Genomic DNA, 27,718 nt, shown 5'->3' with positions numbered 1-27,718 from the left:
CCCGAAACGCACTCCAATTTCTTTTTATTTTTAAATAAATAATTATATATTTTTTTCTGTGCCTCCATACCACGCGGGATCAATGGAAAAAAACACTGAAATCGCATAAAAGCAAACAAACTGAACGAGAACAGTTCTTTCCTCCCCCAGTATGAATGTAGTCAGCAGAGTTCCTTGACGAGTTGGAGATTCTGTAGAGCAGAGACTATTGATCCTTAACCGAATCTTCAGGGATGAGAGTGTTAAAGGGCCGGTCCCATAGCGTGCTGGTAATGCCAAATCCTGGGGAGGGGAGCAAACTTATTATTTGGAGTAGATTAATGGCAGACAACACAACCTCTTTCACTCATCAAGATCCAGTCAGAACATGTATGACAAAACCAAGGGAAAATTGGGCCCATACCTAACTTTTGGTGCTCAAAATGATGGCGGACGTGGTAGGACTTTAGCCAGGCCAGGTAGGATCCTTTGGCAGGAGAACCATAGTGCAGATAGTAGTGCGTCATGTCGTACACCACGTATCCGAATAGTCCACCCACAAAGATCGAGAGCCCCACCGGCGGGGGAAGCACTCGTTGCAGGATGATGTAAAGCGGTACAATCACGAACGACGCTGGGACCGGGGGGAAGACCAGCCGAGAGCTGTCAAAGGGAGCCTGTGGAAATAAGACACATTACTCTTCCAAACGCGGCCCCTGCAGTAAAGTGTAAGGATCCAGCACTGGCCCCATACAATCGTTCGTAAGACAATCATTCTCAATGTAAGCGACCGTGACCATTGTCTTCGGTTGTTAAAGAACATTTGCTACAATGTTGCAGAGCAGGCTGACTGGATCTGGATGAACTCCTCAGTGAATCACTGCAGGTCATCCCTCATATAGTGAGATTCTTACTTTGTGGTGCTGTCCGTGTAGCATGAAGTGCAGGGTGATGAGAAAGTAGTTGCTGGCCGGAGGATTCATGTGGAAGACGTATCTATGAATGGCATATTCCATGAGCGTCCAAACCATTACCCCGGTCAGGAAGAGAGGGAAGAAGCATACGATTGGGACGTGAATGGAATAATCTGAAAATAAATTAATACACATTGTCACGTGAGCCCGAAATACATCCCCGAAGCAGAGACCTTCACTTAGAGAAGGAACGCTCCTTTGGCGATTACCTGTTGTGAATGAAGAGAAGAGTCTTGTTTCTCCTTGGGCCAGCTCGGTGAGGCAGTACCAGACCAAGTACGCAACCACTGGGACCCACACTGCCAGCACGATGTACCTGTACGCGGGGAGGAAAGGGTTAACCCTTCATATCCCGCAAGCGTCTGCTGCCGGTATATCGGCACGAGAGCTGCCCGCGTCATGTTATTGTTTAATCACCTGTTATGGATGAATGGACTAGAACATATGCCCTCTCCCGTGCTAATGGGAGGACAGGTAAGGGTCCTTAGGAGAAGACGGGCGCTCGCCTGTCGGCGTGGCTTGTTTTAGGGCTCTTCGGTGCGGGGCTGACATGTTGCCCTCTGACTCAATGAGTACAGGAGCGAGGCTCACTAAGAAGGAACGGCCGCTCATACTGCCAGAGATTGCCCAGGTGCCCCCAGCTCAGACCACCCCAGCAAATAGTTACCAGGAGGTTTTCGAACACCACTCTACGAAGTCTGAGTGGAAGAGCCGGATGGGTCGGTTCACCGGCTGATGGACCCACTCGTCATACTTCTCCCGTAAGTGGCCCACCTGCCAGAGCAGCGGCTTTTCCCAGTCCACCAGGTCCTGGAGAGGGAACACCATCTGGTTAATGTACGGTTTTTCTGGAGATTTTCATTTTCAGAGAGTTCGGAGATTGGAAGGTAATTGACCAAATCCTCATTTTTACGTAAAAATGGCTTCCAATAAACCAGCACTTTATACACTGGATAAAGGAAATGTCTCACAGTTATAAGTGAGAATTAACGCCAGGCGGTGAAACTGTATTTCCGTGTTTACTCCGTTACTAAAATGTCACGGAGGAGAAGATTAAACAGCAGGGCGAATACGAGAAGCAGCCGACTGAGCGGATACGGGCCGGAGATACATCAAGGGAAAAATATATTAATCATAAAACTGCTCAGAAATAAGTGAACACACGGAGGGGGAAGGGAGAAACGCACCCCCACCGAGCTTCCAAACAACCGAGGAGAGCATCAATAAAAAAAACCTTTGTACTGGGCTCTTATCAATGCGATCTGTGCATGCGCCTGACATAAGCAACCGCAGCGACCCTTACCCCAGACACAACTGTCTCAACTCCAGAATAAGGGGCCGCTTACACATGGGGCGTGGAGGGACTGACATGGGTTTATTTGGGGTCCCGCTGTGCCCTCCGCTAAGATATATATAGCCGGCACGCTGGACTCTCCAGGACATGCGATGGGAACCTGCATGGATAGAACATCTCTACGTGCCTGCGAGCTGCTTCCCGGAGCAAAAGGCGTCCCAGCAGACACCGGCTTCAGCCAACTCGCTCCCCAACCTGCCGCCATGATGGACGCTCGGCACAGACCTACCTCCTTTGGGTTCAGCGTTTTGAACTGCATTTCGGACTCCCAGCTCGCACGGCTTGTGGCAGGACTGTACTGATTTGCCCTCGCTCTCACGTGCTAAAGGGGGAAAACAGACACGAAACAATTAGGACCGTGTTTCCCAAAGACTGTGTGGTGTAGACGTATACACTCCCGCACCCAGATCTGTCACAGACACACGCGCCTCGTATACACACATGAACTATTGCGCATGTAAGGGAAGCACGAGTGCCGGGTACTTTCCTGTATCTGTGTGTTTAGCGAAGGATTGCTATGCTGAGCGACTGCGATATAAACGATGGCTGCCTGTTGGTAGGGCGGCGTACTCCTGGGTACGGGAGAGACTCTGCATCCCCGCAGGGGTTAAATAAAACCTCTTTACATTCTGCCCATTCTTTATTCTTTGTCCCCAAACTCCCCAGGGCCAGCTCAGCACTATTAACATTTGTTAAATTCCAGCTCCCACTCCGCAGACGCAGCTTCGCCGTGGGGCGGCAGTCACGCTATAAGAGCGGAGCCCACGTATTACATTGTCTGTCGGATGAAATGTCAGCTCGCTGCGGCGGGGGGGGGGGGGGGTATTATGCCGACCAAGTAGCCGCAATCACTGCACGGCTGACCAACATCACCGGCCCCAACATGCAGAACGGCTCGAATGCGCCAATATATAGGTGCCCTCACTCCCTCTCTCTAGTATCCCCCATGTTAAACATGTACAGCTGCCCCGGACCCCTGTGTTACAAGTCCCTACGCTATTGGGTGTAAGGTAAGCGGCTCATTGACGGACTGAAGAGCCCCACACGGTGCTATGGAGTACATTGACTCTTAAGAAATCAAGCAGTCGTATCCAAGCTCTGCTGGCTCGTTGGGGAAGGTCATGCGCAAGGCGGTGGATGGAAGAGTTAATCCCCGCAGCGCTCAGAGGACGCCTGCCCTGACGTCCTTGTGACCGTTGTACCAGGCACTGAGGGGACCTCGTATTTGCTCTCTAATCAATTTTTAACTATCTTCTAGACCTGCAGATACCCGGCGGCCGTGACGCAGCCCAGCCAATCAGCCCCGTCCAAAGATGGAGCCTGTTACAGGGGGGACAGGCGTGTGTCTGCCCCGTACACTGATCACACGCACCGCGGGCACACGCACTCACATGTGCGTGTGTTTAGAAATCCAAAGGGTTCTAAACATGAACATGACCCGGGGGGGGGGGGGTGGCACAGAATATTTCAGGGCGGGTATTTTGTAATATGTTACACCTTATAATTGTTTAATTACATATTCAGTGTCTCATTTTGTGTTTAGAACACAGAGCAGCTGAAGCTCCCGGACTCGTTTCCCCACCGGCTGTCGTATTGTGAAACGCGCGGAAATAGCTGATAATTAAAAAAAGATGAAATCACACAGTGTGACCCGCTAAAAATATCATTTCCCCCGAGCATGACCCCCAGCGCTGTATACAGTAATATAACCCCCAGCGCTGTATACAGTAATATAACCCCCAGCGCTGTATACAGTAATATTACCCCCAGTGCTGTATACAGTAATATACCCCCCAGCGCTGTATACAGTAATATAACCCCCAGCGCTGTATACAGTAATAACCCCCAGCGCTGTATACAGTAATATAACCCCCAGCGCTGTATACAGTAATATAACCCCCCAGCGCTGTATACAGTAATATAACCCCCCAGGACTGTATACAGTAATATAGCCCCCAGCGCTGTATACAGTAATATAAACCCCAGCGCTGTATACAGTAATATAACCCCCCAGCACTGTATACAGTAATATAACCCCCATCGCTGTATACAGTAATAACCCCCAGCGCTGTATACAGTAATATAACCCCCAGCACTGTATACAGTTATATAACCCCCAGCACTGTATACAGTAATAACCCCCAGCGCTGTATACAGTAATAACCCCCAGCGCTGTATACAGTAATAACCCCAGCGCTGTATACAGTAATATAACCCCCAGCGCTGTATACAGTAATAACCCCCAGCGCTGTATACGGTAATAACCCCCAGCGCTGTATACAGTAATATAACCCCCCAGCGCTGTATACAGTAATATAACCCCCAGCGCTGTATACAGTAATATAACCCCCCAGCGCTGTATACAGTAATATAACCCCCAGCACTGTATACAGTTATATAACCCCCAGCACTGTATACAGTAATAACCCCCATCGCTGTATACAGTAATAACCCCCAGGGCTGTATACAGTAATATAACCCCCAGCGCTGTATACAGTAATATAACCCCCAGCGCTGTATACAGTAATAACCCCCAGCGCTGTATACAGTAATAACCCCCAGCGCTGTATACAGTAATATAACCCCCAGCGCTGTATACAGTAATATACCCCCCAGCGCTGTATACAGTAATAACCCCCAGCGCTGTATACAGTAATAACCCCCAGCGCTGTATACAGTAATATAACCCCCAGCGCTGTATACAGTAATAACCCCCAGCGCTGTATACAGTAATAACCCCCAGCGCTGTATACAGTAATATAACCCCCAGCGCTGTATACAGTAATATAACCCCAGCGCTGTATACAGTAATATAACCCCCAGCGCTGTATACAGTAATATAACCCCCAGCGCTATATACAGTAATATACCCCCCCAGCGCTGTATACAGTAATATAACCCCCAGCGCTGTATACAGTAATATAACCCCCAGCGCTGTATACAGTAATATAACCCCCAGCGCTGTATACAGTAATAACCCCCAGCGCTGTATACAGTAATATAACCCCCCAGCGCTGTATACAGTAATATAACCCCCAGCGCTGTATACAGTAATAACCCCCAGCGCTATATACAGTAATATAACCCCCAGCGCTGTATACAGTAATATAACCCCCAGCGCTGTATACAGTAATATAACCCCCAGCGCTCTATACAGTAATATAACCCCCCAGCGCTGTATACAGTAATATAACCCCCAGCGCTGTATAAAGTAATATAACCCCCAGCGCTGTATACAGTAATATAACCCCCACCGCTGTATCCAGTAATATAACCCCCCAGCGCTGTATACAGTAATATAACCCCCAGCGCTGTATACAGTAATATAACCCCCCAGCGCTGTATATAGTAATATAACCCCCAGCGCTGTATATAGTAATATAACCCCCAGCGCTGTATACAGTAATATAACCCCCCAGAGCTGATCGCCGATATCTCATTCCCTGATCCCCTGCAGAGACTGCATCCGGTGGCCAGCTGCCACTTGGGCTGCAACTCACAGCGACCGGAGTGTGCGTGCTGCGCGATAACACTGAGTGCGTGCGAGACATCCCCGGAATAATGTAACTGATACAATGTTTACTCTCCATCTCACAGTTACATAGTTATATAGGCTGAAAAAAGACATGCGCCCGTATTCCGTATTCCGCTTACAGTAAGTAAGGAGCTCAGCGTTACGGCCCTCGTTCTCCTCGGCGACTTCCTTTAATATGCTGCCGGGCATTTGCTGGAAGTCACAAGCGCTTTCTAACATTTCTAACATTGAGCAACCGCAGAGTTTTCCTGTCGTTGATGACTGTGATATCTGTGATTCTGTGATATCTCAGAAACGCATCATATAAAGTGTGCTCGTGTCTTACATTTGCCCCCAAAAATGTCAAGATGCCAAAATTAAAAGTGTCTTTATGAGCTGGGAGAGCAGAAGAAGCTCTGCTGGTTGTAACGTGGGGTTATTGTCAGGGTCCTCTCCTACTCTTCTGATTGGCTCGCACTTAGTGAATTTCACATAGACCCTGGTTGTAAGTATGAATGGTTGGTAATGCCTAATAAGTTCTTGTGTGTGTCTGTAATAAACAATGACATCTCGTGAAGGAATCGGAGGACGACCTCGCAGGTAAAGGAGTTACGGCACCCAGCTGACCTAATGGGCTCCGTCTGAGAAGAACATCCAGCAATACGGTGCTGACCGGTGACGATGAACGAGACCATAACGGAAACTCACTGGATACCGGCGGCATGTTTTCCCAAATAACTGTCCCTGGGGTAATAACATTACCTTTGGTTGGGCCCGTGAAGGTTAGTTCCTGTGCTGAGACGTGATGCTACCTCCCATCCCATACAATGATCTCAATTATCAGCCCCCAAGGATAGGCAGGCCAGTGTAACGGTAAAAATCACTTCCCGGAATAAGTCAAATGTTGCAAATATAACGGAATAACTAATAGAACAGATGGACCATAAAGAATGTCCGCCATTCTCACAGAATCTAGGTTCCTTATTTAGCAAAAACCTACTTATTTCCTTAAAGACGACCGAGAGACGTTCCGTGCGCGAGACAAGCACATGGTCATTAACGGCTCTTTAACATCATCCGTTCTTCCAAGTCTTGGATTAAAGAGCCACCAAAGCCCATCGCGCACCAATGGGGGTGACTGATCGTTATAGACAGGGCAACCAGCCTGTGGTGCCCTCTTTCCCTGACCCCCCATTCTAAGAAGGCCACGTGCGTAGGAAGCGCTCCTCTCGATTTGGGTGGCAGTGCTTTCTTGCAAGTGATTGGCAGGTAAGTGTTTTTGGGGGCAAGAAGAGAATGCATGTTAAAAGATACTTTAATACCCTTTGTTGGTGGGTCTTTGTGGTCCCTTAGACTCTCACTGACACTTAATATCTTAACTGGGGGAGAATCCAAAAAAAAGGGAGATCTCGCTGGTGCAGATCAGAGGGGTATTTACTGAACCGCTTACACTAACTACCCCGCACATAGGAACCTTCGGAGCCCTAATACCCCTGCACGTAGCACATGGAACGCCACGACACTCAGACACCGAAGCGTGAACAGAGAGAGAGAAGCCCAAGCCCTCCGACAATAACGGCAAAGACCATCGGATGACCGCACTGCCCACGTTTGGAGCGGTTTGTGCTTTCACGGGTACCGTCAGCGACACAGAAATCAGCTCTGCCTCCCGTAACAATGCACGGCATTCAGTGCCGGAAAACAGGCAGCCGTTCATCACTGCGAACAAGGAGGTCTGTGTGGGACACCGAGCAAAGTAATGGCTGCACGCAGATCGCAATACTGCACGAAGCGCAACGTACGAGATACTCGGCCATGAGCCACACGGCACCACTCCGGAGCACTCATGGGGAAAATCGACAGGAATCGGGGAGGAAAGAGTCCGTCATTAACGGATTTCCACCTGCATGGATTGTGTACGGGGGAAGAGACTACTGACGCACACACCAGCGGGGCAGGATTCAGCAATTACCCCGTAATATTCCAACACATGTTGGTGTGGCTGGGTTCGGACCAGTGGCCTCGTGCACCAACCTTTCACGCACATCAGTGATTAAACGTCACTCGGTCCTCGTCCCGGCTGAGATCACGTTTTTTTTCCCATGAAACTGTTACCAATCTTCTATCCATTACATTTATTTCTAGAGCGTCAACACATTCCGCGGCGCAGTTACAAAGAGGAAGAGCAAAGTAACTACAGCGTGCAATCCATTGGGAAGCCGAGGGCGAGCGGAGGAGAGGGGCTGCTTGGGGGGGATAGTCGCGAGGGCGATACGGAAGGTGGGTGGCCAGGAGGCTCCCCTCAAGAACACAGACTGTGGGTACTGGTCCTGGTAGCTGCTCCTTAAACCCAGGACAGGACCCAGAGGTCCAGCATACGAAGGGTTAAACGAGCAGAGCTCTTCGCATACTACCCCAAGAACCAGACAGAACTAGAGGGTAAAATAGGGACTCCGTTTAATGAGAAACACGCGAGGTATTTAAACGGTACGAGCCGGTACTTTACTTACTATAGTAACAGCCAAACACACATAGTTTTCCATCACGTCCACGGCTCAGTATTTGCACAAGGCCCATCTCCGCCCAGTGGCGGGTTGCTGCTGTAGTCCGCGGGGAAGATGGTAAACACGGCTGGTTCCCTGACATCTGTCCGAATCCTGCTGGATATCAGATCCTGGTGCAAATACTGGTCATAGAGGTCTCTGTCCTGTAAGTCCTGACCTGATGGAGAGTAACACCACACATAACCCCCCCAAAATGCAGGAACCCCAAATCTGTGTCCGCGCTCCACAGTCTTTAGAATTTCTGGTACTTGGGAAAACGTGGCACTCTGTACCAGGAGGAAGAAGTAGTCCTAATGGACCCCCCCTGTACCCACCTCCCTAAAAACAGAACCCCTTCCAAGGCCAGGGCCCGTAGCCTGTAGGAAGGGGGCTAACCCACAGAAGCCCAGGGCCCTGGGGGCCTTCGGTGACAGGTACTAGGAGGGTAGATTGTAAGCTCGCCTGTACGGGGGGTTTAGCGAGAACGTGACGTTTAGGGCCGAATAGGAGCTGCGCAGGTAACATCTGGGAGACGTGAACAGAAAAAAGGTGATAATGGCTGAGGAGAGAAGCATGTGGTGGGCAGAGGGCAGTTAGGAGATAAGGGCAGCGATAAGGTGCTGTAAACGGCTCTGTCACAGGACAGTAGGGCCGCCTGTTTGCAGGCATCAGATTTCTGTAAAGAGTTTTATCTGATCTCGGGGATCTGGAATACCAGGTTCGGTGGCCTTTCACCCACGTTCATGTCTCTCAAATCCTCTAACGTAGGATGAGGGGCAACCTCAACAAGTCCCCGCGACGCAGGGGGGCATTTGGTTAGGTACATGGTCAACACATGTAAAAGTGGGGCATTAGTCAGATGCTCTACATCGAAGACCTACACAACTGGGACACTGATCAAGTACATAAGCAACACCTATACGAGTGGCCCTTGGTCAGGTATATAAGGAGCACATATGTCTGTAAGGGGTTTGTCACGTATGTTGGTGACACATAGACCAGTTGGTGGCATTCACTGTCAAGACTTACACAAGTAGGCCCGTGGTCACATACACCGATAGCACATGCAGTGTATTGGTGGTCCATTAACAACACATGCAGGAGTGGGTTAATGTTAGTGAGGGGGGTTGATCAGATATATTGACGACATACACATGCATAGTGCCTGGTTAGTGTACAATACGACAAGATGGCATCACGTGCAGCAAACGTCTCTATATTACACCGCAATCGACAATAATACTTTGCTCAAACAGTTCCACTTGCCAGTGACTAACGGTGACGCGTCAGGGGCGCAGTTTCATACATCTTTTGTCTTATTAACTAACAATAATATTATTTATACAAAATTGTTATTATTATTTGTTTATTGTTATGTTTTTATAAAAATATATTACATTTTTTTTTTCTCTATTACCCTGTTCTTTCCATGATTCAAACTCTCACACCGACATCTGACCATTGTCGCCTTGCATTCTCTACTAAGCATTGGTGTCTCTCGCTTTTCTCTTTCGTTACCTGATCCCCTCGGGGTGCAGACCCACATTGAGCACCCCAATGCAGCTAATTGCCGAGGCTCAGATAAGTGTAAATGGCGCTTCAGTGTACCTGGGCTTATGCTGCAGTCCCTCGGGGGCCCATCCTACCATTCAACATGTTTAATGAGCCCATGGCTGACCACTTACTATCCATACCAGGTGAGATCATTCGTGGACCCAAGGCAAAGGTCTACCCCTGTGACGCTCCACAATTCTATTTACGCCTTCACTAGTCTTTCTATGAAATACAGGTCAATTCTTTAAAAGCACAATCTGGATGGCATGTGTCAGTCCCAGCAACCAAATAAAGTTTTGTGATCATTAATGAAGACATCAGGGTTAAACTAGGCACCCCCACCCCACCCTGTACCCACCTGTATCCGTCACTAATTTCTTCCTGAAACCACCTTCTCAACACGTCACTGCCTCCGACACACCCCATGCCCACCTGTCACCCTCCGACACACCCCATGCTCACCTGTCACCCTCCGACACACCCCATGCCCACCTGTCACCCTCCGACACACCCCATGCTCACCTGTCACCCTCCGACACACCCCATGCTCACCTGTCACTGCCTCCGACACACCCCATGCCCACCTGTCACCCTCCAACACACCCCATGCTCACCTGTCACCCTCCGACACACCCCATGCTCACCTGTCACCCTCCGACATACCCCATGCTCAACTGTGTAACACTGTTATCTGTCTCCCTCCAACACATTCCATACTCACCTGTCTCACTATTACCTGGAACCATCCGGCACAACCCATGTTCACATCTCTCTCACTATTACCAGTCACTCTCTGATACACCTGTGTAACATTGATACCTGTCATCCTCCGACACATCTCATGCTCACATGTGTAACACTGTTATCTGCCACCCTCCAACACATCCCATGCTCACCTGTCTCACTGTTGCCTGTCACTATATGACACACCCTGTTGTCACCTGTGTAACATACCCAGTCCTCACTTGTGTAACAATGTTACTTGTCACCGTCCTACACACCCCAGGCTTACCTTTGTAACACTATTACCTGTCACTGCCTGATACACCTGTGTTGCACTATTACCCGTCACTCTCTCATACACCTGTGTAACACTATTACCTGTCACTCTCTCATACACCTGTGTAACACTATTACCTGTCACCCTCCATCACACCCAGTCCTCAAATGTGTAACATCTGTCACCCTCTAACATACTCAGTGCTTACCTGTTTTACACTATTACCTGTCATGCTCTGATACTTATGTATCACACTATTCCTTCACACTCTTCAAGCATATCCACTGCTCACCTGTATGGCAGGATCACCCTCGGTTTATCACCAGCTGGATTAGAGTTTATTGCTAAAACTCCTAACGCAGTGGCCAGTAGGTGACACCTCTACCTATTGCTCCAAAATTTGCTAAAAGGTCACAGAGCACCCACTCTGAGTGGAAATCCACTGCATCATCCCCACTGCCCTTCAGCTACCACAACCAGGAGCTGCCCCTGTTATCACTCAGTGCCAGGTTGTGCCTTCCGCATGCTCCGGTCAGGCACACACCAGTTTACTGCCCCCCTGCCAGTGTGCTGTACCCCTCTTTAAATGCCCCAGCCCCACAGTATATGTAAGCACTTACCTGTACCCCTCTTTAAATGCCCCTGCCCCACAGTATATAGAAGCAATCACCCTACTACCTTAAATGCCCCTGTGTCTCACCTGGTTCTCTGCGCCCCCCCGTGGTTGCTCCTGCGGGGCATCTTCCTCCAATTGCCCCACATAATACTGCTCCAGCCAGCGCAGGGCATTCCCCGAATGCCGGTGTGGGGGTCCCTCTAAGTCCGCTTGGATATCGCTCCCAGTCCGGCCCAGCAGCAGATTCTCCCCCCCGGGGTGCAGTTTCACAAACTCCGACACATCATAGACTTTTCTGCCCCTGCGAACCCAGCACCTGCCCCGCAGCTCTGCAGCTGATACCCCGCGCGCAGCCATCGAGCCGAATGAGAAGAGAGCGAGCCTACCGTGCGACTGCCCGGGAGCTGCACCGGCGGGACACGCCCCCTCATCTGCATACACACGCCTAGAGCAGCACGCCCAGCACCGCCCCCTGGCGGCAACGCTGCGGAAAGAGCCAGCGAAAGGGGCAAGAACTGCCTAACAGCGGCACCCCAACGGGGGTGATTCCACTCAGGGAGGACAGCATTCCTCCTGACACTGCCCCCTGACACTGGGGGGTTATTTCCTCTGCACAGTCCTCATGCCCCCTGACACTGGGGGGTTATTTCCTCTGCACAGTCCTCATGCCCCCTGACTCTGGGGGGTTATTTCCTCAGTGCAGACTACATGCCCCCTGACACTGGGGGGTTATTTCCTCAGAGCAGACTACATGCCCCCTGACACTGGGGGGTTATTTCCTCAGAGCAGACTACATGCCCCTGACACTGGGGGGTAATTCCCTCAGGGCAGACTACATGTCCCCTGACACATAATGGGTGTGTGACGCTCGTGGATGTGGTCCTGTCTCCATGTTCCCACTCCCTGTCATTCTCCTCCCACTCCCTCCATGTACCCACTCTGTGTCACTGTGTGCCCACTCCCTGCCTCCATGTACCCGCTCTGTGTCACCGTATGCCCACTCCCTCCCTCCATGTACCCGCTCTGTGTCACTGTGTGCCCACTCCCTGCCTCCATGTACCCGCTCTGTGTCACCGTATGCCCACTCCCTCCCTCCATGTACCCGCTCTGTGTCACTGTGTGCCCACTCCCTGCCTCCATGTACCCACTCTGTGTCACCGTGTGCCCACTCCTTGCCTCCAGGTACCTGCTCTGTGTCACCGTGTGCCCACTCCCTCCCTCCCTCCATGTACCCACTCTGTGTCACTGTGTGCCCACTCCCTGCCTCCATGTACCCACTCTGTGTCACCGTGTGCCCACTCCCTGCCTCCATGTACCCACTTTAATTTCTGGCACAGTAGTTGGTCAGGGCTCATGGGTCTTCTGTGGTGGGACACCATGCCAGCCTTTGGTGGGTTAATGGTGTCCCTGTTGTGCCCCGGCCTGTAGCGGAGAGCAGGGGGCCACAGGCTGGGTTTTGTATGAGGACAATCAGGGAGTTTCTTGCCAGTTGCAGCTGTGCCCCATCGCGCTTCCTATGCTGGAGGGGGCCGGACGGCCGCACCTTTACTGGGTCCTATTGTTCTGCTGACCGCCCGAGCCCCCCGCAGCCTCCCCACAGACACATTGCAGACAAGAGCCCCATTCACACACAGTGCTTAACCCGTTCACTGCCAGGCACTCGGCTCGCTCTCTGCACACGCTACATACAGTGTAGCAACACGTGTTAGCTCTGAACACGGTCCTCTGTTGGGATGCTGTCATGTTCTGAGCGACAGGCTGTGTCAGAAATACAGTGTAACACGCAATCACACAGAGTAACATGCATTCACTCTCAGTAACATGCAATCACACTCAGTAACATGCGATCACACACAGTAACACACAATCACACAGTAACACACAGAACATGCGCAGTAACACACAATCACACACAGTAGCACGCAGAACATGCGCTGTAGTGCCCTCGTCCTGGGACCTCAAATTCCTTTACTGTGTGCGGTCGGCAAAATGAGACGTCCTGAATTTATTGTATGCCGGCAAATCCACGTCCTCCATATTCTCGCAAATCACTGCTGGTCACCGGCGTATAACCGGATACTCTGCGCCTGCCAGGAGCCCACAGGCGGCATTACCGGCGTATAACCGGATACTCTGCGCCTGCCAGGAGCCCACAGGCGGCATTACCGGCGTATAACCGGATACTCTGCGCCTGCCAGGAGCCCACAGGCGGCATTACCGGCGTATAACCGGATACTCTGCGCCTGCCAGGAGCCCACAGGCGGCATTACCGGCGTATAACCGGATACTCTGCGCCTGCCAGGAGCCCACAGGCGGCATTACCGCGTATAACCGGATACTCTGCGCCTGCCAGGAGCCCACAGGCGGCATTACCGGCGTATAACCGGATACTCTGCGCCTGCCAGGAGCCCACAGGCGGCATTACCGGCGTATAACCGGATACTCTGCGCCTGCCAGGAGCCCACAGGCGGCATTACCGGCGTATAACCGGATACTCTGCGCCTGCCAGGAGCCCACAGGCGGCATTACCGGCGTATAACCGGATACTCTGCGCCTGCCAGGAGCCCACAGGCGGCATTACCGGCGTATAACCGGATACTCTGCGCCTGCCAGGAGCCCACAGGCGGCATTACCGGCGTATAACCGGATACTCTGCGCCTGCCAGGAGCCCACAGGCGGCATTACCGCGTATAACCGGATACTCTGCGCCTGCCAGGAGCCCACAGGCGGCATTACCGGCGTATAACCGGATACTCTGCGCCTGCCAGGAGCCCACAGGCGGCATTACCGGCGTATAACCGGATACTCTGCGCCTGCCAGGAGCCCACAGGCGGCATTACCGGCGTATAACCGGATACTCTGCGCCTGCCAGGAGCTCACAGGCGGCATTACCGGCGTATAACCGGATACTCTGCGCCTGCCAGGAGCCCACAGGCGGCATTACCGGCGTATATAACCGGATACTCTGCGCCTGCCAGGAGCTCACAGGCGGCATTACCGGCGTATAACCGGATACTCTGCGCCTGCCAGGAGCCCACAGGCGGCATTACCGCGTATAACCGGATACTCTGCGCCTGCCAGGAGCCCACAGGCGGCATTACCGGCGTATAACCGGATACTCTGCGCCTGCCAGGAGCCCACAGGCGGCATTACCGGCGTATAACCGGATACTCTGCGCCTGCCAGGAGCCCACAGGCGGCATTACCGGCGTATATAACCGGATACTCTGCGCCTGCCAGGAGCCCACAGGCGGCATTACCGCGTATAACCGGATACTCTGCGCCTACCAGGAGCCCACAGGCGGCTTTACCGGCGTATAACTGGATACTCTGCGCCTGCCAGGAGCCCACAGAAGGTGCGAAGAGGAACACACCCTGCTTTTTTATTCATAGGATCCATTCACTTGACGGTAACGTGAGTCTTATATTCAGAACGCGCAGACACCTGACACTCGCCAGAGGACGGGGTATTTAATGACCAGCAGGGTGTGGAGGGAGGGTAAGATCCCGGAGGCTCACGTTAATCCCCCCTGGTTTATCCGCCCTGTCAGTGACTCCATCTAGACACATACCATCAGCGTGATCTTCTGCGATGGCCACCTTCCTGCCCGTGAGTAGCCGCACTGCGTGTTAGTGACGAGACGGTATTATTATTATTAAGGGGAAGACACACGTATACTACTGATTTTAACATGCGTGTGGATTTAGCTTGTGGTCACTGAATATAAGGAATGGCCAAGGAAGGAGAAACGGGCAGACCAGACGTGGCAAACGTGTTTATAACGTGTTCATATCTCCATGTAATGCTGAGCGGAGCCGTGTGTGTTTCAGTACGCTTCGTGCTATGGAAACAAGTCGGCGTGGCCGGCTACGGGCAAGAACCGGAGGAGCTGGCTGTCTCTGCTGGGTGCCCCTCCGTGTTTACGGCACAGCCACCGGCGTCGTGCGAGAAGCCCAGCTCCTGAGCTCACGCTCAGGCAGCTCACCAGACTCATCCGCAGCCTCAGGGAGATCCGCTGCAATGGAGAGCTTCAGCCAGCAGAGGGCGACAGGTGGGTCTCACCTCCCGTGGCCCACTCACTTGCCGGCAGCTCCATTCATGTGTTGGGGGGCAGCAGCCGTGTCGGGGTGTGATATTGCCTGCCCATGGCGTTTGCTCCAAACATTTGTCCTAAGTGCTGTCGGGTATTAAGGAGCCAGCTCTACACTAACCCCAAGCATGCCAGTATGCACCAGTATGCACCAGTATGCACCAGTATATACTGTCCTCGCAGAAAAACTATTCTTTTTGCTTCCCGTCCAAAGTTGCATTATCTGTATCTGAGGGTATTTATCTAGAATAACCTTCAAAACACTTTATGAAGGGGCATTTACTGGGTGCCTAGTTCATTAGTTAGAGCTCACCGCCCAGTGGCATCTACTCCTGTCCATCCCCAGTTTCTGTGTTTGTCTGATGCCCGCTTTGACCGTGATAAATCCGCAGAAGTCCCTCACTCGCCCCTCGTTAGGGTCGTTACTGATCGCTCCCCTGCCATCTGACTGCCCGCTCCGCAGAGATTGGTTTCATTTCAGCTCCGCAGAGGAGTCTGTAAAATGTTTCCGGGGATTTCTTCACCGCCGGAGTTATAACGGATAGATGGACACGCGTTACGGTGGTTGTCACGGATCTGGCTAGTCCGACCGACTATCTCCGCTGTCTTGTGCGCCCTTAGCCTGGGACAACACACTTTTCCCGGTTCCCCAGTCACTCGCCGAGACTCAGTGTAGGGTGTACACACATATATATATATATATATATATATATATATATATATATATCCAGCAAACACACATTAACATAAAACAAGATATAGGGATACAAAGCGACCCCCTTAATCTGCCCCCCCAGAGACAAAAGGGGCAGTAACGGGATTAAGAATACAATGAGGGGGGGAGAGACTGATTTACACAACATAATAACGCACCATGGGGTGGGGGGGTCTGATATTAAACTGAAACAATGGCGGTCACTCCCAGCTTGCAGATCCTGGCTGTCTGCCGGAGATAATCCCCTCAGCCAGTGATGAGATGATACTGCTGGGGGTGACACAGAAGTCTTTACAAACCCAGGGCCCATCGTCAATAGGGAGGAGGCTGGCAGTCAGGCCTCTCCAGTGGCCCCAGTGATGGAGGCTTCTGTCACAGTGGCCACAGGAGGTCTTATGTCTGCTTTCACTTGTAGGTCTTTGGCTGCAAGCTTTGGCTGCATCTCCTGCCTCCGCTGCTGGATAACACAAGGAAACGTTATGGCGACCCAACAGATGGCACTCGATTCCACGCTGGCAGCTTGGCCTGTGCCCCTACCCCGCAGTGGGGAAACGCGCTGCCCCTCTGAGCCTCGGTGACGTATCCCAGAAACTTTGCTTCCTGAGCAATGACATCAGAAGCCTTGAATTTGACATCACAGCCCGGTGCTGTCATCACTTTCCATGTTAATGGCCCCCTCGATTGTGTGCCCAGGGAAGCAACAAACGTATATTTATTGCATGTATTTGGTAGAAACACCAGCTTAAGAATAAAGTCGCCCAAAACAGCGTTGTGGTTTCATGTTCTTTACTTAATGTATGAAGAATCCCTGGAGTGTTGTGGAAATATGAGGAAGGGGCACCCCAGGGGTCCGCAGAGAAGGAGCCCAGGGCCAGGCGTGCTGGGCACTGCCTGTTTAGCGGATGGTACTGTGGGCTTGTAGTACCGCTTACAAATGGCTGCCCCCACGCGTTCCCTACAGTGGCCCTATCGCTCATTATGGGATCAACTCACCTGGTTCCCCTGCTTAGATTATATATATATATACCCCACAGCACATCACGCATCAGCTCTATATGTGTCTGTCTGTGTGGGCTGTTACTACGGTCTTTGTCGTCCTGTTTATATTACTGGACATTCACACATGCAATGTATATTTATATTATATATATATATATGATATATAATATATAAATATTATATTATATATAATATGTGGGGGATCAATCAGGGACGCGGCCGATGACATGGAGGTCAGAAGGAGTGATTGGGTCTGGAGGACACCCCACAGCTTGACAGTCTGACAAGCTCTCCCGGTACAGGTAAGGAGATCCTGAAAGCCTGCATTAGCGGGGGACTTAAGGTTAGGGTAGAGTAGGGCAACTTAGTCTATGTGCTTAATGAGTACGATTATGTATTGTCATGCACACAGCAGCTCATGTGTTAACATCTTTATTAAATATTGTATTTCCTTTAAATAGACCATCTCATTGATTTGGTAAGAATGCGTTTTTTGTGACGCAGAACAAACTAGAACCGGGCTTAGGGTTCAGGTCCTGGGGATCAAACACCTGCCCGGCTACCCAAGGCTCGGCGCTCGCTCTCACAGACGCGTTATCCAGACCGCTTACATTTACCAAGACGCAGAGGAATGAACCCTCGTAACACGCCAGGGGAAAGGGAAGGCGGGTGTGATGAGGTAGCGGTTAATAAATGTTAAAGTTAATAAAGTATTAACTCCTCCACCGCGTGAAGGCCTAGGTGAGACGATTGCCCCCCGGTAAGGTTACAGAGCAGGTAGGTGAGGAGTGCGGGGATGCTGGATGATGAATCGCTCCATTGCGAGAGAAAATGTAGAGCAACAGACAGTCTCTGAAGGGGAAACGTGGCCAAAAAGCGACACGGATTTCCGCCCGGCCTCACTGCCCCGGTTTGTATAAAATAAAAGTCTAAAGCAGTAAACGGGTTGGAGTCTTTTCGTGGAGTTCCCTCAGACCAAAAGAAATGTCTCCCGGCATATTCTATACCCACCGAGCACACAAACACAAGATTTGCTCTGCACTGGTCACCATCCTCATTTACTAGTCCTTCATCACATAGCTGCAAATAACATGGTGCTCTGCAGCCAGTCCCCACTCCTGGATGGCACGTGACGTTCTTCAACACTACTCCATTACTGGGCTTGTCCAGTGCAGATGGACGCTCCTGCCCCTCAGAAGGTGCTCTCCAGCAGGCAGTGGCAGCCACATCCAGTGGGACAAACCTCTTGGGTACTGAACCACTCCAGCATGTGGCTTGTGTGCCCACCATGGCCACAGCTCAGGCAGAAATTGGAGGAGCCGCGGACAGCTACGTGACAAATGGCACACTGGAAGGTGAAGCCTTTACAGATGGCGCACTGCGTCCCTCTCACCTCGCTGCGGCAGTGGCTGCAATATACCCCAAACTCTGGCCAGGAGAGAATGAGAACAAGCGTTGTCAGACATTACAGAAAGCTCACCACTATCCTCATGCTGAAGTACACTGACCCCTTGTAGAAGTCCCCCGACCCTATCGTGCCCACTCCATGTGTCCTGACATCCCCCCACTGCTCAGGTTAACAACATGTGTATGGGCTTGAAATAGGGATAAGTGTCTACACAAAAGGCATTGTTGTCTCTCGGGTATGTGTTATCCCAGGCCAAAGCGGCCTCATTCACTCACCTATACCTCGATGAGGCTCAGGTGGGCAGGAGACAAACTTAAGCACTTCTGCTCGTTTCTCCTGCAGCCCCCAACGATACAGGATCTCTCCGTAGCATTTCTTAAAGTCGTCGAACTGCTGCGTGTTTGCTGGGTCCAGAAGGCTGCAGGAGAAAGTAACTCGGGTAACAAACCGACAATATCACAAACACACGATTCAGCGTACCCCCCTTTCCGCCCTCGGGTCTCCTGTGTCGCTTTCCATTGCTGCTAATAATCACCGCTTGTTCTTTTCATGCTGGTCTCGCTCTCGTTCCCGGGGATCCACGTAGCTTATGTTACCGTATCGATACTCATCAGGAGAGGCATCTCCCCACGGAGCCCCATGTTCCCCGTCTTGACCACCTGTAAAAACACACCGGATTCAGGCCATGGGATGCTTCGCCTGGTTCAAGATCGATGCTTATTAATAAGAGAGCAAATACAGGCCACACTTACCAATACTCCAGCCACTGTTACTGTAACCCGGATCAGACATACTGGAACCAGAACCGGAGGACGTAAAGCTCGGCTGAGAGAAAAGAACAGGATAAGGAGTAAACTCCTCGCCCCTGCGCGCCATTAAACCGAGCAAGGGGAATCAGACATGTCTTACATAGCGGCTGTGTGCCGAGCGAGCAGGTAACTGGGGGCACGATGCCACGCCACCTCCTTGTGGATGCCACAGGGCATCAAACACGCTGCACAGCATGGCCAACGTCTGAACGTCATGCAAGTGGCAGTAATGCGCCAGGCTGAGGAGAGAGAGACACGAGGGTGCAGGGTAGATACGCCACAGACACGAGACCCAAAAACCCCAGAAAGATGCAAGAGCCAAGAAATCATGGGCATGTAAAAAAATACAAAGGAGGCAACGTACAGAGACTCCAGCAGCTGCCGGCCAAACGGGTGACGTGCCCACGGGGTCTCCATATCCGGGTCTGATTTGGGGTTCAGACAAATGTCATTAGCAGCAGCCGCCAGGGCCCAAACCTGAATACACAATATTAACGTTAATCAGAAATGAATGCTTTTTCTCTGTAACCGACGGGGTGGTTTCCATGGTGACGGTGACAGTAAGTGCCACCAACCGACATGCCGAGAGGACTGTTACCTGTACCAGGTCTTTGCGGCCCACGCTCATGGCGGACGCTGCATTCTTCTGACACATCTCCTGGAGGTCCCCGCGGTTCAGGCTGGGAGACAAAAGAAGAGGAGATCCAGCAGGTGGGGCGAGACGGGACGATAGACTGCGGCACACGGATGTGTTCTGTTACACGACTTACATGTACATCTCCCCCAGCGCCTTGTGCACAGTCAGCAGGCAGGAGATGTCCTGGATAATCACTTTCCCCGCGGCTTTGATAGGCCGGGTGCTCGAGTCGCTGCTCTCACGCTTCGACTTCCACCTGCGAGATTTCTGGGGGCACAAAACAGACACACGAGCCGTGACTCGGGCGAGTCCGACGAAAGAGAAATCCCCCTGCGCGGCTCGAAAGCGCTGGACGTTAACTGCGTGTCCTGCGGCTCGTTTACGGGAGTAACTCTTAACGTCCCAGTGTGAGCTTGCGCTCGGTTTCGGCTGCGGTGACCCTCTTCTATTTTGTGTTACGTGGGCATGGAGCAAGAAGAAGAGAAAGAAATGAATCCTTGAGGACGCACAGCATTCAGCGGAGCCCACGACAGCTGCCATTCCTTCACCGCTTCGCCAAGCTGGGTCCGTGTGTCTGGATGTGCCTGGCTTTCTATTCATTTACCTGCTCCACGGATAAGGGTGAGATGTTGGCGAGCCCCCGTCCGATGGACTTACTTAACACTCAATAATACGACATCACATTTGGCACACTGAGATTAGTAACACCTGCCACCCGATTATGACCCGTGCCCATCTTATAAGTAATCGCTGCCTGGCAGAGAACTGGCATCGCACCACCCGGAGTGATTGTGCCAGTTGGAAGACATCATTCATAGACAAAGAAAGAAGCCAGACGACCAGAAATATAAGCACCAGAGTGAGGAGAGGCATCAAAAAGAATAACGGGGGGGGACCTTAGAGGAGAAAGAGGAGAGATGTGTGGGTGGCATGTACCATACGGCGAGCACCCAGCACGGGAAGCAGGAGCATGACAAAGTACATGGAGGGTCAACACCACAAGTGACAAGAGATGCAAACACTCCCGACACCGACTGGCTGTGGGCAACAAGAAAAAGCCAAAAATACCAAGAGCCCAAGAATAAAAAGCCTGACGTCTCCAAACCGCACTCTGGCCAGGAGTTCATGGTACCCCCTCTCCCCCCGGGGGTAGTAACGGGACCTCTTCCTGGGACGGCCGCATTAACACCGTTACGGTCGCTTACGGAGCATCTCGTGCAATCTCTTTGGGAGGTTACTTTACGAGCGGTCAGACTGAAAAGGCCGCCAGGAGCCGGGGCAACCTTCTAGCCTGGACACAACTAGCGATCAGAGCGGTGGGAGAGCGAGGGCTTTATTCTTGGGGTCTTCTTGCTGAGCAGAAAGGAGGTGAAGTTACTTAGCAGACGGCACAGTTACCGGGAAGTCGTTAATCACTTGGATGGACCAGCGCCGGCGAGCAGACAGGGGGGGCGTCTGCATGTCAGAAGAGGAGGAGAGAAAGGAGGATGAGGAGGAAACGGAGAGGATAAGAGAAAAAAACAAAGAAAAGGGAAAAATAATCATCAAGAACTGGAAATGGTCTGACCGGCCAGTGAAGCTTACAGCCTGCAATATAACTTAATCTCACACATACGCCCCCAAACCAGCGACAGCGACCACCATGACACCTGCCAGACATCAGTCATGGACCAGCAAAAAAGAGTGAGACGGGCTGCTGCGCATGAGCGTGTGCTCACAGAGTCCTTCCCAACAATCAAGTGAGACGGGCTGCTGCGCATGAGCGTGTGCTCACAGAGTCCTTCCCAACAATCAAGTGAGACAGGCTGCTGCGCATGAGCGTGTGCTCACAGAGTCCTTCCAGAAAACCGAGTAAGACGGGCTGCTGCGCATGAGCGCGAGTGCTCTAGGGGTCCTCTGTAACTATGCTCTGCCACAAAGTGTTTTGGAAGGGCAGATAACCGCGCAGTCAGCTCTGTCAGCAGGTTCGTAAGGTAATAAATCGGTTTATAGTCAATTTAAGGTACTTTGTCCAGAAGTGAGCGAGGACACACTGATAAGATAAGTGAGTGAAGGCTCAGGCAGCAGCTACCTACCCTCTCCTTGTAGTAGAAAGAACTGATGGAGACTTGTTCCTTCTCACTGCGAGTGGGACTCCCACTGTAGAGACGGAGGTTCCCGGGGGTCTCGGTGCGCATTTTCATGGGTGCGATGACACCGCTGTGATACGCTGACAGGGCAGAGAGGGATCTGATAGACAGAATGAACAGGACATGTTACCTACAGGTATCAAGCACGGCGCTAAGCACTTTATTTGCCTCCAGAAACTATATTTCTCAGTGTAACTGCCCCGGAATGAAGGAATGCTGAAGGTACAACAGGGGGTCAAAGCACCTCGAGGAGTTTAGGTCTATCCAGGGGGACTTTCAATGGTCCCTTAAGAGTAATTATTATATATTCCATATATTTTATATTCCATCAATCTGCTGGGATCTCCAAAATGCCCTGAGGGTACAGCGAGTACCTGCCCTGGAGCTGTGACACCCAGTGGACAGTGTGGGTATTGCAGCTACATGAAAAGTCTTACTGGAGCCGCACTTGAGTTTACTGAAAGTTCCCTTTGCTGACAATTCTATACAGACAGAATAATGTAAGCACACAATAAAACTGCAGCCTAAAGGACAAGCAATGTTTCCATTAGATAAGAAACATCCCATCTGATGGGGAATTTCTGAATTAAATAATAAACGTATGCAGCCTTCATGGACCTCCAGGTGATCCAGAGCTAAGCAAAGGATTTGCCACTTTAGGGAGGATTGCTTTGTAGTCTGCTTACCGTGGAGTGGGTTCAGTGGGGGATACAGCTCGGTGCATGGTCATGGGACGTGTGAAATACACCAGGTACCCTGAAAAGACAGCAGCGCACAGTGACACGGCACGGCTAAACGGCTAGCTGCCTGACATCACTCAGAAGACAGGCCAAGTCACACCTCGCTGGCACTTGCGTTACCAGAAATGATTTAGGCCACTCACCAGCACCACAGAAACGGGCACCCGAAGTTCGAGGAAAGGGGATATTTGCATCCTGGTATGAGCCATAGGCATTTGTGACCCGGGCAAAGGTGGGCAGCGGAGGAGTGACAGAGCTCTGCATGGTGTATGGGTTGCTCGAGGGACTGGACTCCTGGTTCTATGAAAGAAAGAAAAAAAAGACAGCCAAGCATTGGGAGACAACCGTGGCCGGCTGAGAGCTGGCATCAATGCAGCCACGCGAGGGCACCTCTTCAAAGTGCAGAATATGCCAGGCAAAGCACCGTATAGAGCTATACTACCTCCGCAAACGTTTAAATAGAGCGCTACTCCCTCTGCTGCCGAGTCAGTCTTCTTACCACAAAGCTCTCCAGAGAGGATACGAGCTGCCGCAGACACGGCTCCAGGCAACTCTGATTCCGCTTCACCTTCTGCAGAGACGTGTCCTTCAGGATCTGAAAGAGAGCGCAAGCAGAGTGATCACCGCCGAACCTGCCAAGCAATCAACGAAGGAACCTGACAGCAGCCGCACCGTCGCTCCCCCTCCTTCCAGAATATTCTCTTACCTTTAATAGCTTGGCCTTCATACCAGAAGAAATGGTTGTGGGGGTGACAAACTGGAAGGAAGGAGCCGCGTTGTTGGGGTACTGAACGGGAAACATGACCAGCATGCACACCCTGTGATTCCCGCAGTGCACAGACACAGTGCAGCTGCCATTCATAACGTCCATCTACCAAGAGAAAAGCTCGTTCAACAGCCAGAAGAAGCCGTGCATGGCCAGGGGAACGCGTCCCAGCACCGCTCACCTCAACAATCACGTTCCTGATCTGCACGTTGATCAAGGAGAACTCTTGCTGCAGAGTTTGAGGGAGCCCCGGCTGCTCAGAGTTTGGCCTCATCACGGGACGGGAGACTTTCTCCTCGCCGAAGACTAGAAATAAAGAGAAAAGGCAACGGCTCAGCGAGTTTTGGCTCTAACCGCATCACGCGATGCCATTACTACCCAAACCGAACCCAAAGAGCCCTCACTCCCGCGTACGTCTCCCACTGCTGCTAGAGCTCACACTTGGCCTTGGTATCGTCTTGTATTCAGGACAGCCATAAGTTCATCCCATACATGTTTCAATGACATTTACCACTCCTGCTGGGAGTCTCCCTCCGGCCCTCCATTGTTACTACTGCCCCTTGTCCTCGCATTTCAAACTAGCTGTAGAGGTGTCTCTTTGTAACATACAGAACATGAGATCACAGAAAGCCCATGCACGAGCCGCGACTGGATCCTGGGGTAACACTGAGGCCGATATGGAGCTCAGTAGTAGTGGAGTCAGTAGCAGCCAACCGAGATCCTGTAGCAGTAAAACTCACCATCTTCTTCTGAGGGGCCTGAGATTTGCTCCGGAGGCTGCAGTGGCTTTTCTTGCTCAGGCACCGAGGATAACCCGTCCATCAGCTCATCAACTGGGTCCACAATGTCATTAGCACAAAGCTGGCAGGGAAGAGGAGAGTGGTGGCCCTTACACACACGCCACCATCAGCCCTCATCCCACAGAGATAAATACCCCACACACTGCCCCTTGAGAACATGGCAACATTTACCAAGCTCTTACCCGCTGCAGCTGTGCATCCACCCTCCACATGCGCAGAGTCTGGTCTCGGGACCAGGTCACCAGCTGGTAATCCTTCAACCCTGGAAGCACGAAAAGAAAAGCACTGAGCACAGCGACAACCCTCAGCCAGCCGCTCCACACGACGCACGGACCTTCCTTCTGCTTCCTCCACTGGAACTCGAGCACCACGTCGTCATGTCCCACGAATATATGAACCGGAGAGTGCAGGTCGTACACGTTCCAAAGCAGGAGGCTGTTCTCTCTACGCAGCTGCGGCACCATCACGGTCACCAGGCCGTTGCTAAAAGGCTGAAGATGAGAAATACATCACATACAGAAGCTGGGCTGAGATATAAGAGCCCGCCGCAAGATTCGCTAGCCCAGGGATCCCCTAAACGGAAAGAACCATTTCATAAAGTTTATTCCGAACAACTAAACGTTCTGCCGTGTATCGAGTGTCACTCCTGAGGCTCTTACCGTGTAACGTGCTTTCCACACAGGCACCTGGCAGGTTAACACGCTAAGATTTTTCCGCGGCTGCCGGGAATCCCAGAACTGCAATACAAGGAATATGGAATCCACGTGTTGAGAACATGCGCGATAATATGAGAAACACAACACAGCAATCAGGCAGACAGCGGCGGAGAGTCAGGGATGAGACACTTCCTCTATGTTTTAGGCATCAGGTCTGCATCCGATCGTTTACCGGCGTCTCTCACCACACAATCCACGGTTAGTGATCAGACGCCGCCGTCCGGCACGCCGGTTACCTTGACAGAATTGTCCTGGCTGGAAGTGGCCAGGATGTTCTCATTGTCTGGATGCCAGTCTAGACCGTGGATCTTGTATAAGTGAGCGGCAATGTACTCTATGGCAGTGCTGGGTTTCTGTAAGAGAGGAGGAATGCTTAACGGTGATCTGAGCCACGCGCCTAAACCGTACGCACCGCGCTTCACTTCTACCGGCCGCCGTGTTTAACCTGCACTCACCCTTCGGTCCCAGATCCTCACGTCTCCGTCGTGGCTCGTCGCCAGGCAGTTAGGGTTCTTCTTGTTCCACTTTACCTGTGACGCCCCCGCTGGGGATAAGGAAGAAGTAGCATGCGTCACAGAGGTCCCTTATTCAGATTGCGTAGGAAGGCAGATGCCAGCTGTAATACTTACCCACTGCAGACAAGGACACTGCGGGCTTCCTGGTGTCCCTGCAAGGAGAGGTATGTACATAACGCACGAAGAGGCGAGTTACAGCATGTCAATCACGCGACAATATGTAAAGATTCTACAAATGTAGCTGCCTAGAGTTACAGCAAAGTCTGACTCGCTCGCCCATTAAGCGGCCCTGGGTCACCAACGCTGTCCCAATGAATCCATCCATCCACCATGTGCTTACTTGATGTCCCAAATGTATATGTAGGTGTCAATGGAACTGGTTACCAGCACGTCTGGCTCAAACACCGACCAGTCCAGATCGCTGCAGCAAAAGAAAACATAGAACGGTGCATAAGAGCGAGTCTCCCGGGACGGGCCGTTACACGCTTCCCCTTATTCCCTGTACTCCCGCAGGTAACGCTCCGAGGAGCGAGTACACTGACTGCGGCTAAAGGCCCCGCCTCACAGACGCCTTCCCAGCACAAACCCCCCAAGAGAAAGGGCCGCTGAACCTGATGACGCGCGTGTGTCCCTGCAGAGAGGAGCTCACGTCCCCGGCGCCGTCCTTCCACTGGTACAGATCCACGCGCTGGTTGCTCTGGAACGACATACAGCCGGAGCTAAGCTTTCTATTCACTCTCCTTACTCACTGGGGTGCAGTTAGCAGCGGCTCCCAAAGCCGGCCCGGCGTGGCCCCTAGCGGAGCAGCTTTACAAACGTCTGTCTTCTGAACAGGTTATACGAGTCCGTAGCCTCCGAGGTCTGGGTGATCCTTTACTTACTGAAGCAGCGAAGAAGTGCGCGTGGCTTTCATGCGGGTTCCACTGCACCGTCCCGATGTCCCACTTGCTTTGGCGAGATATCTTGCGATGCCCGTCCATAGGGGTCTCGAGATTCACAACGTATAGGAAGCGGCGGCTGGGGAGAGAGAGGCAGTGGCGCAGTCACCATGCTGTACAGCTTGTGCGATACAAGGAAGGGCCAAAGCCATCTACGGGAGGCGGCCCCGGCCAAAGCCATCTACGGGAGGCAGCCCCGGCCAAAGCCATCTACGGGAGGCGGCCCCGGCCAAAGCCATCTACGGGAGGCGGCCCCGGCCAAAGCCATCTACGGGAGGCGGCCCCGGCCAAAGCCATCTACGGGAGGCAGCCCCAGCCAAAGCCACCTACGGGAGGCGGCCCAGGGCAAGTCAACTATTAGGGCAGGTCTTTTTATCTGACAGGCAGGAATATATCAGAGAGTCGCAGAACACGAGCCCCCAAATAATTAACCCTTTACTGCTATTGCAACTCACCCTGACAGCACCGCCAGCTGCCCCTGACAGTCCACAGACATGGCCGTCGCCTGTAAGGAGAAAACGCACAGTAATCAAACGTCAGGCGAAAACAACACAACTGCCCCGGGACGGCAAAGCAACCCTCGCTGGGCCGGGACTGACAGACAGACGGTGACAGCTCAGGAATAATTATTATTTATTATTATTATTCTCTTTTACTTATACGGCCCCAGCAGTCTACGCAGCGCTTTTTTCAAAGCGTATATTATATTCCAGGGGTCTGACAGACTGACGCAAAGCGAATGATTAGGTGGGGAGAGCCCGGCCATACACCGACAACCCTCTCACATCTGGCAGCAACACTGCCGCGAACCTCTGATACCCCACCCAGAATCAAGTTACCCCCTTGGGCTCTACCCCGGGTTACTAGCCTGCGAATCGCGGAATTCCACCACCACATTCTCACTGCTCCAGTGAGCCGCCAT

The 27,718-nt window shown here is 52.0% G+C and overlaps 2 protein-coding genes across 5 annotated transcripts; both read right to left on the bottom strand.

Annotated features, from left to right (window-relative positions):
* Nucleotides 1-205: 205 nt before the first annotated feature.
* On the bottom strand, nucleotides 206-11,891 carry LOC149299344 (fatty acid 2-hydroxylase-like). The gene is made up of 7 exons (XM_089486562.1): nucleotides 11,619-11,891; nucleotides 2,537-2,629; nucleotides 1,621-1,763; nucleotides 1,163-1,269; nucleotides 894-1,066; nucleotides 404-656; nucleotides 206-282 (listed from the first exon to the last, which is right to left on the bottom strand). Exons 1-7 carry the CDS (start codon nucleotides 11,889-11,891, stop codon nucleotides 206-208), a joined length of 1,119 nt encoding a protein of 372 aa, XP_089342688.1.
* Nucleotides 11,892-18,530: 6,639 nt separating this feature from the next.
* On the bottom strand, nucleotides 18,531-27,718 carry LOC149299343 (GATOR2 complex protein WDR59-like). Of its 4 annotated transcripts, XM_089486389.1 has the most exons (27): nucleotides 27,665-27,718; nucleotides 27,252-27,301; nucleotides 26,740-26,875; nucleotides 26,470-26,555; nucleotides 26,199-26,279; nucleotides 25,973-26,010; nucleotides 25,799-25,887; nucleotides 25,580-25,696; nucleotides 25,287-25,364; nucleotides 24,962-25,118; nucleotides 24,810-24,889; nucleotides 24,568-24,688; nucleotides 24,009-24,133; nucleotides 23,768-23,932; nucleotides 23,561-23,656; nucleotides 23,205-23,361; nucleotides 23,008-23,077; nucleotides 22,268-22,421; nucleotides 21,591-21,647; nucleotides 20,326-20,459; nucleotides 20,154-20,235; nucleotides 19,920-20,032; nucleotides 19,656-19,794; nucleotides 19,499-19,571; nucleotides 19,282-19,405; nucleotides 19,022-19,164; nucleotides 18,531-18,766 (listed from the first exon to the last, which is right to left on the bottom strand). In XM_089486389.1, the coding sequence occupies exons 1-27, from the start codon at nucleotides 27,716-27,718 to the stop codon at nucleotides 18,531-18,533; spliced, it is 2,955 nt and encodes a 984-aa protein (XP_089342515.1). The 4 variants fall into 4 exon arrangements, with proteins under 4 accessions (XP_089342515.1, XP_089342516.1, XP_089342514.1 ...); XM_089486390.1 differs by lacking the exon at nucleotides 21,591-21,647; XM_089486388.1 differs by lacking the exon at nucleotides 21,591-21,647 and having other exon boundaries at nucleotides 19,282-19,396; nucleotides 19,493-19,571; nucleotides 19,656-19,861; nucleotides 19,921-20,032.

The sequence above is a fragment of the Sceloporus occidentalis genome, unplaced genomic scaffold (assembly GCF_023333645.1).
Source record: "Sceloporus occidentalis isolate IW3139 unplaced genomic scaffold, rSceOcc1.0.p SCAF_29, whole genome shotgun sequence".
In the NCBI taxonomy this organism is placed as follows: domain Eukaryota; kingdom Metazoa; phylum Chordata; class Lepidosauria; order Squamata; family Phrynosomatidae; genus Sceloporus; species Sceloporus occidentalis.
Note: the sequence above shows the minus strand (reverse complement) of the source record. Positions and strands in the feature narration are given on the sequence as shown.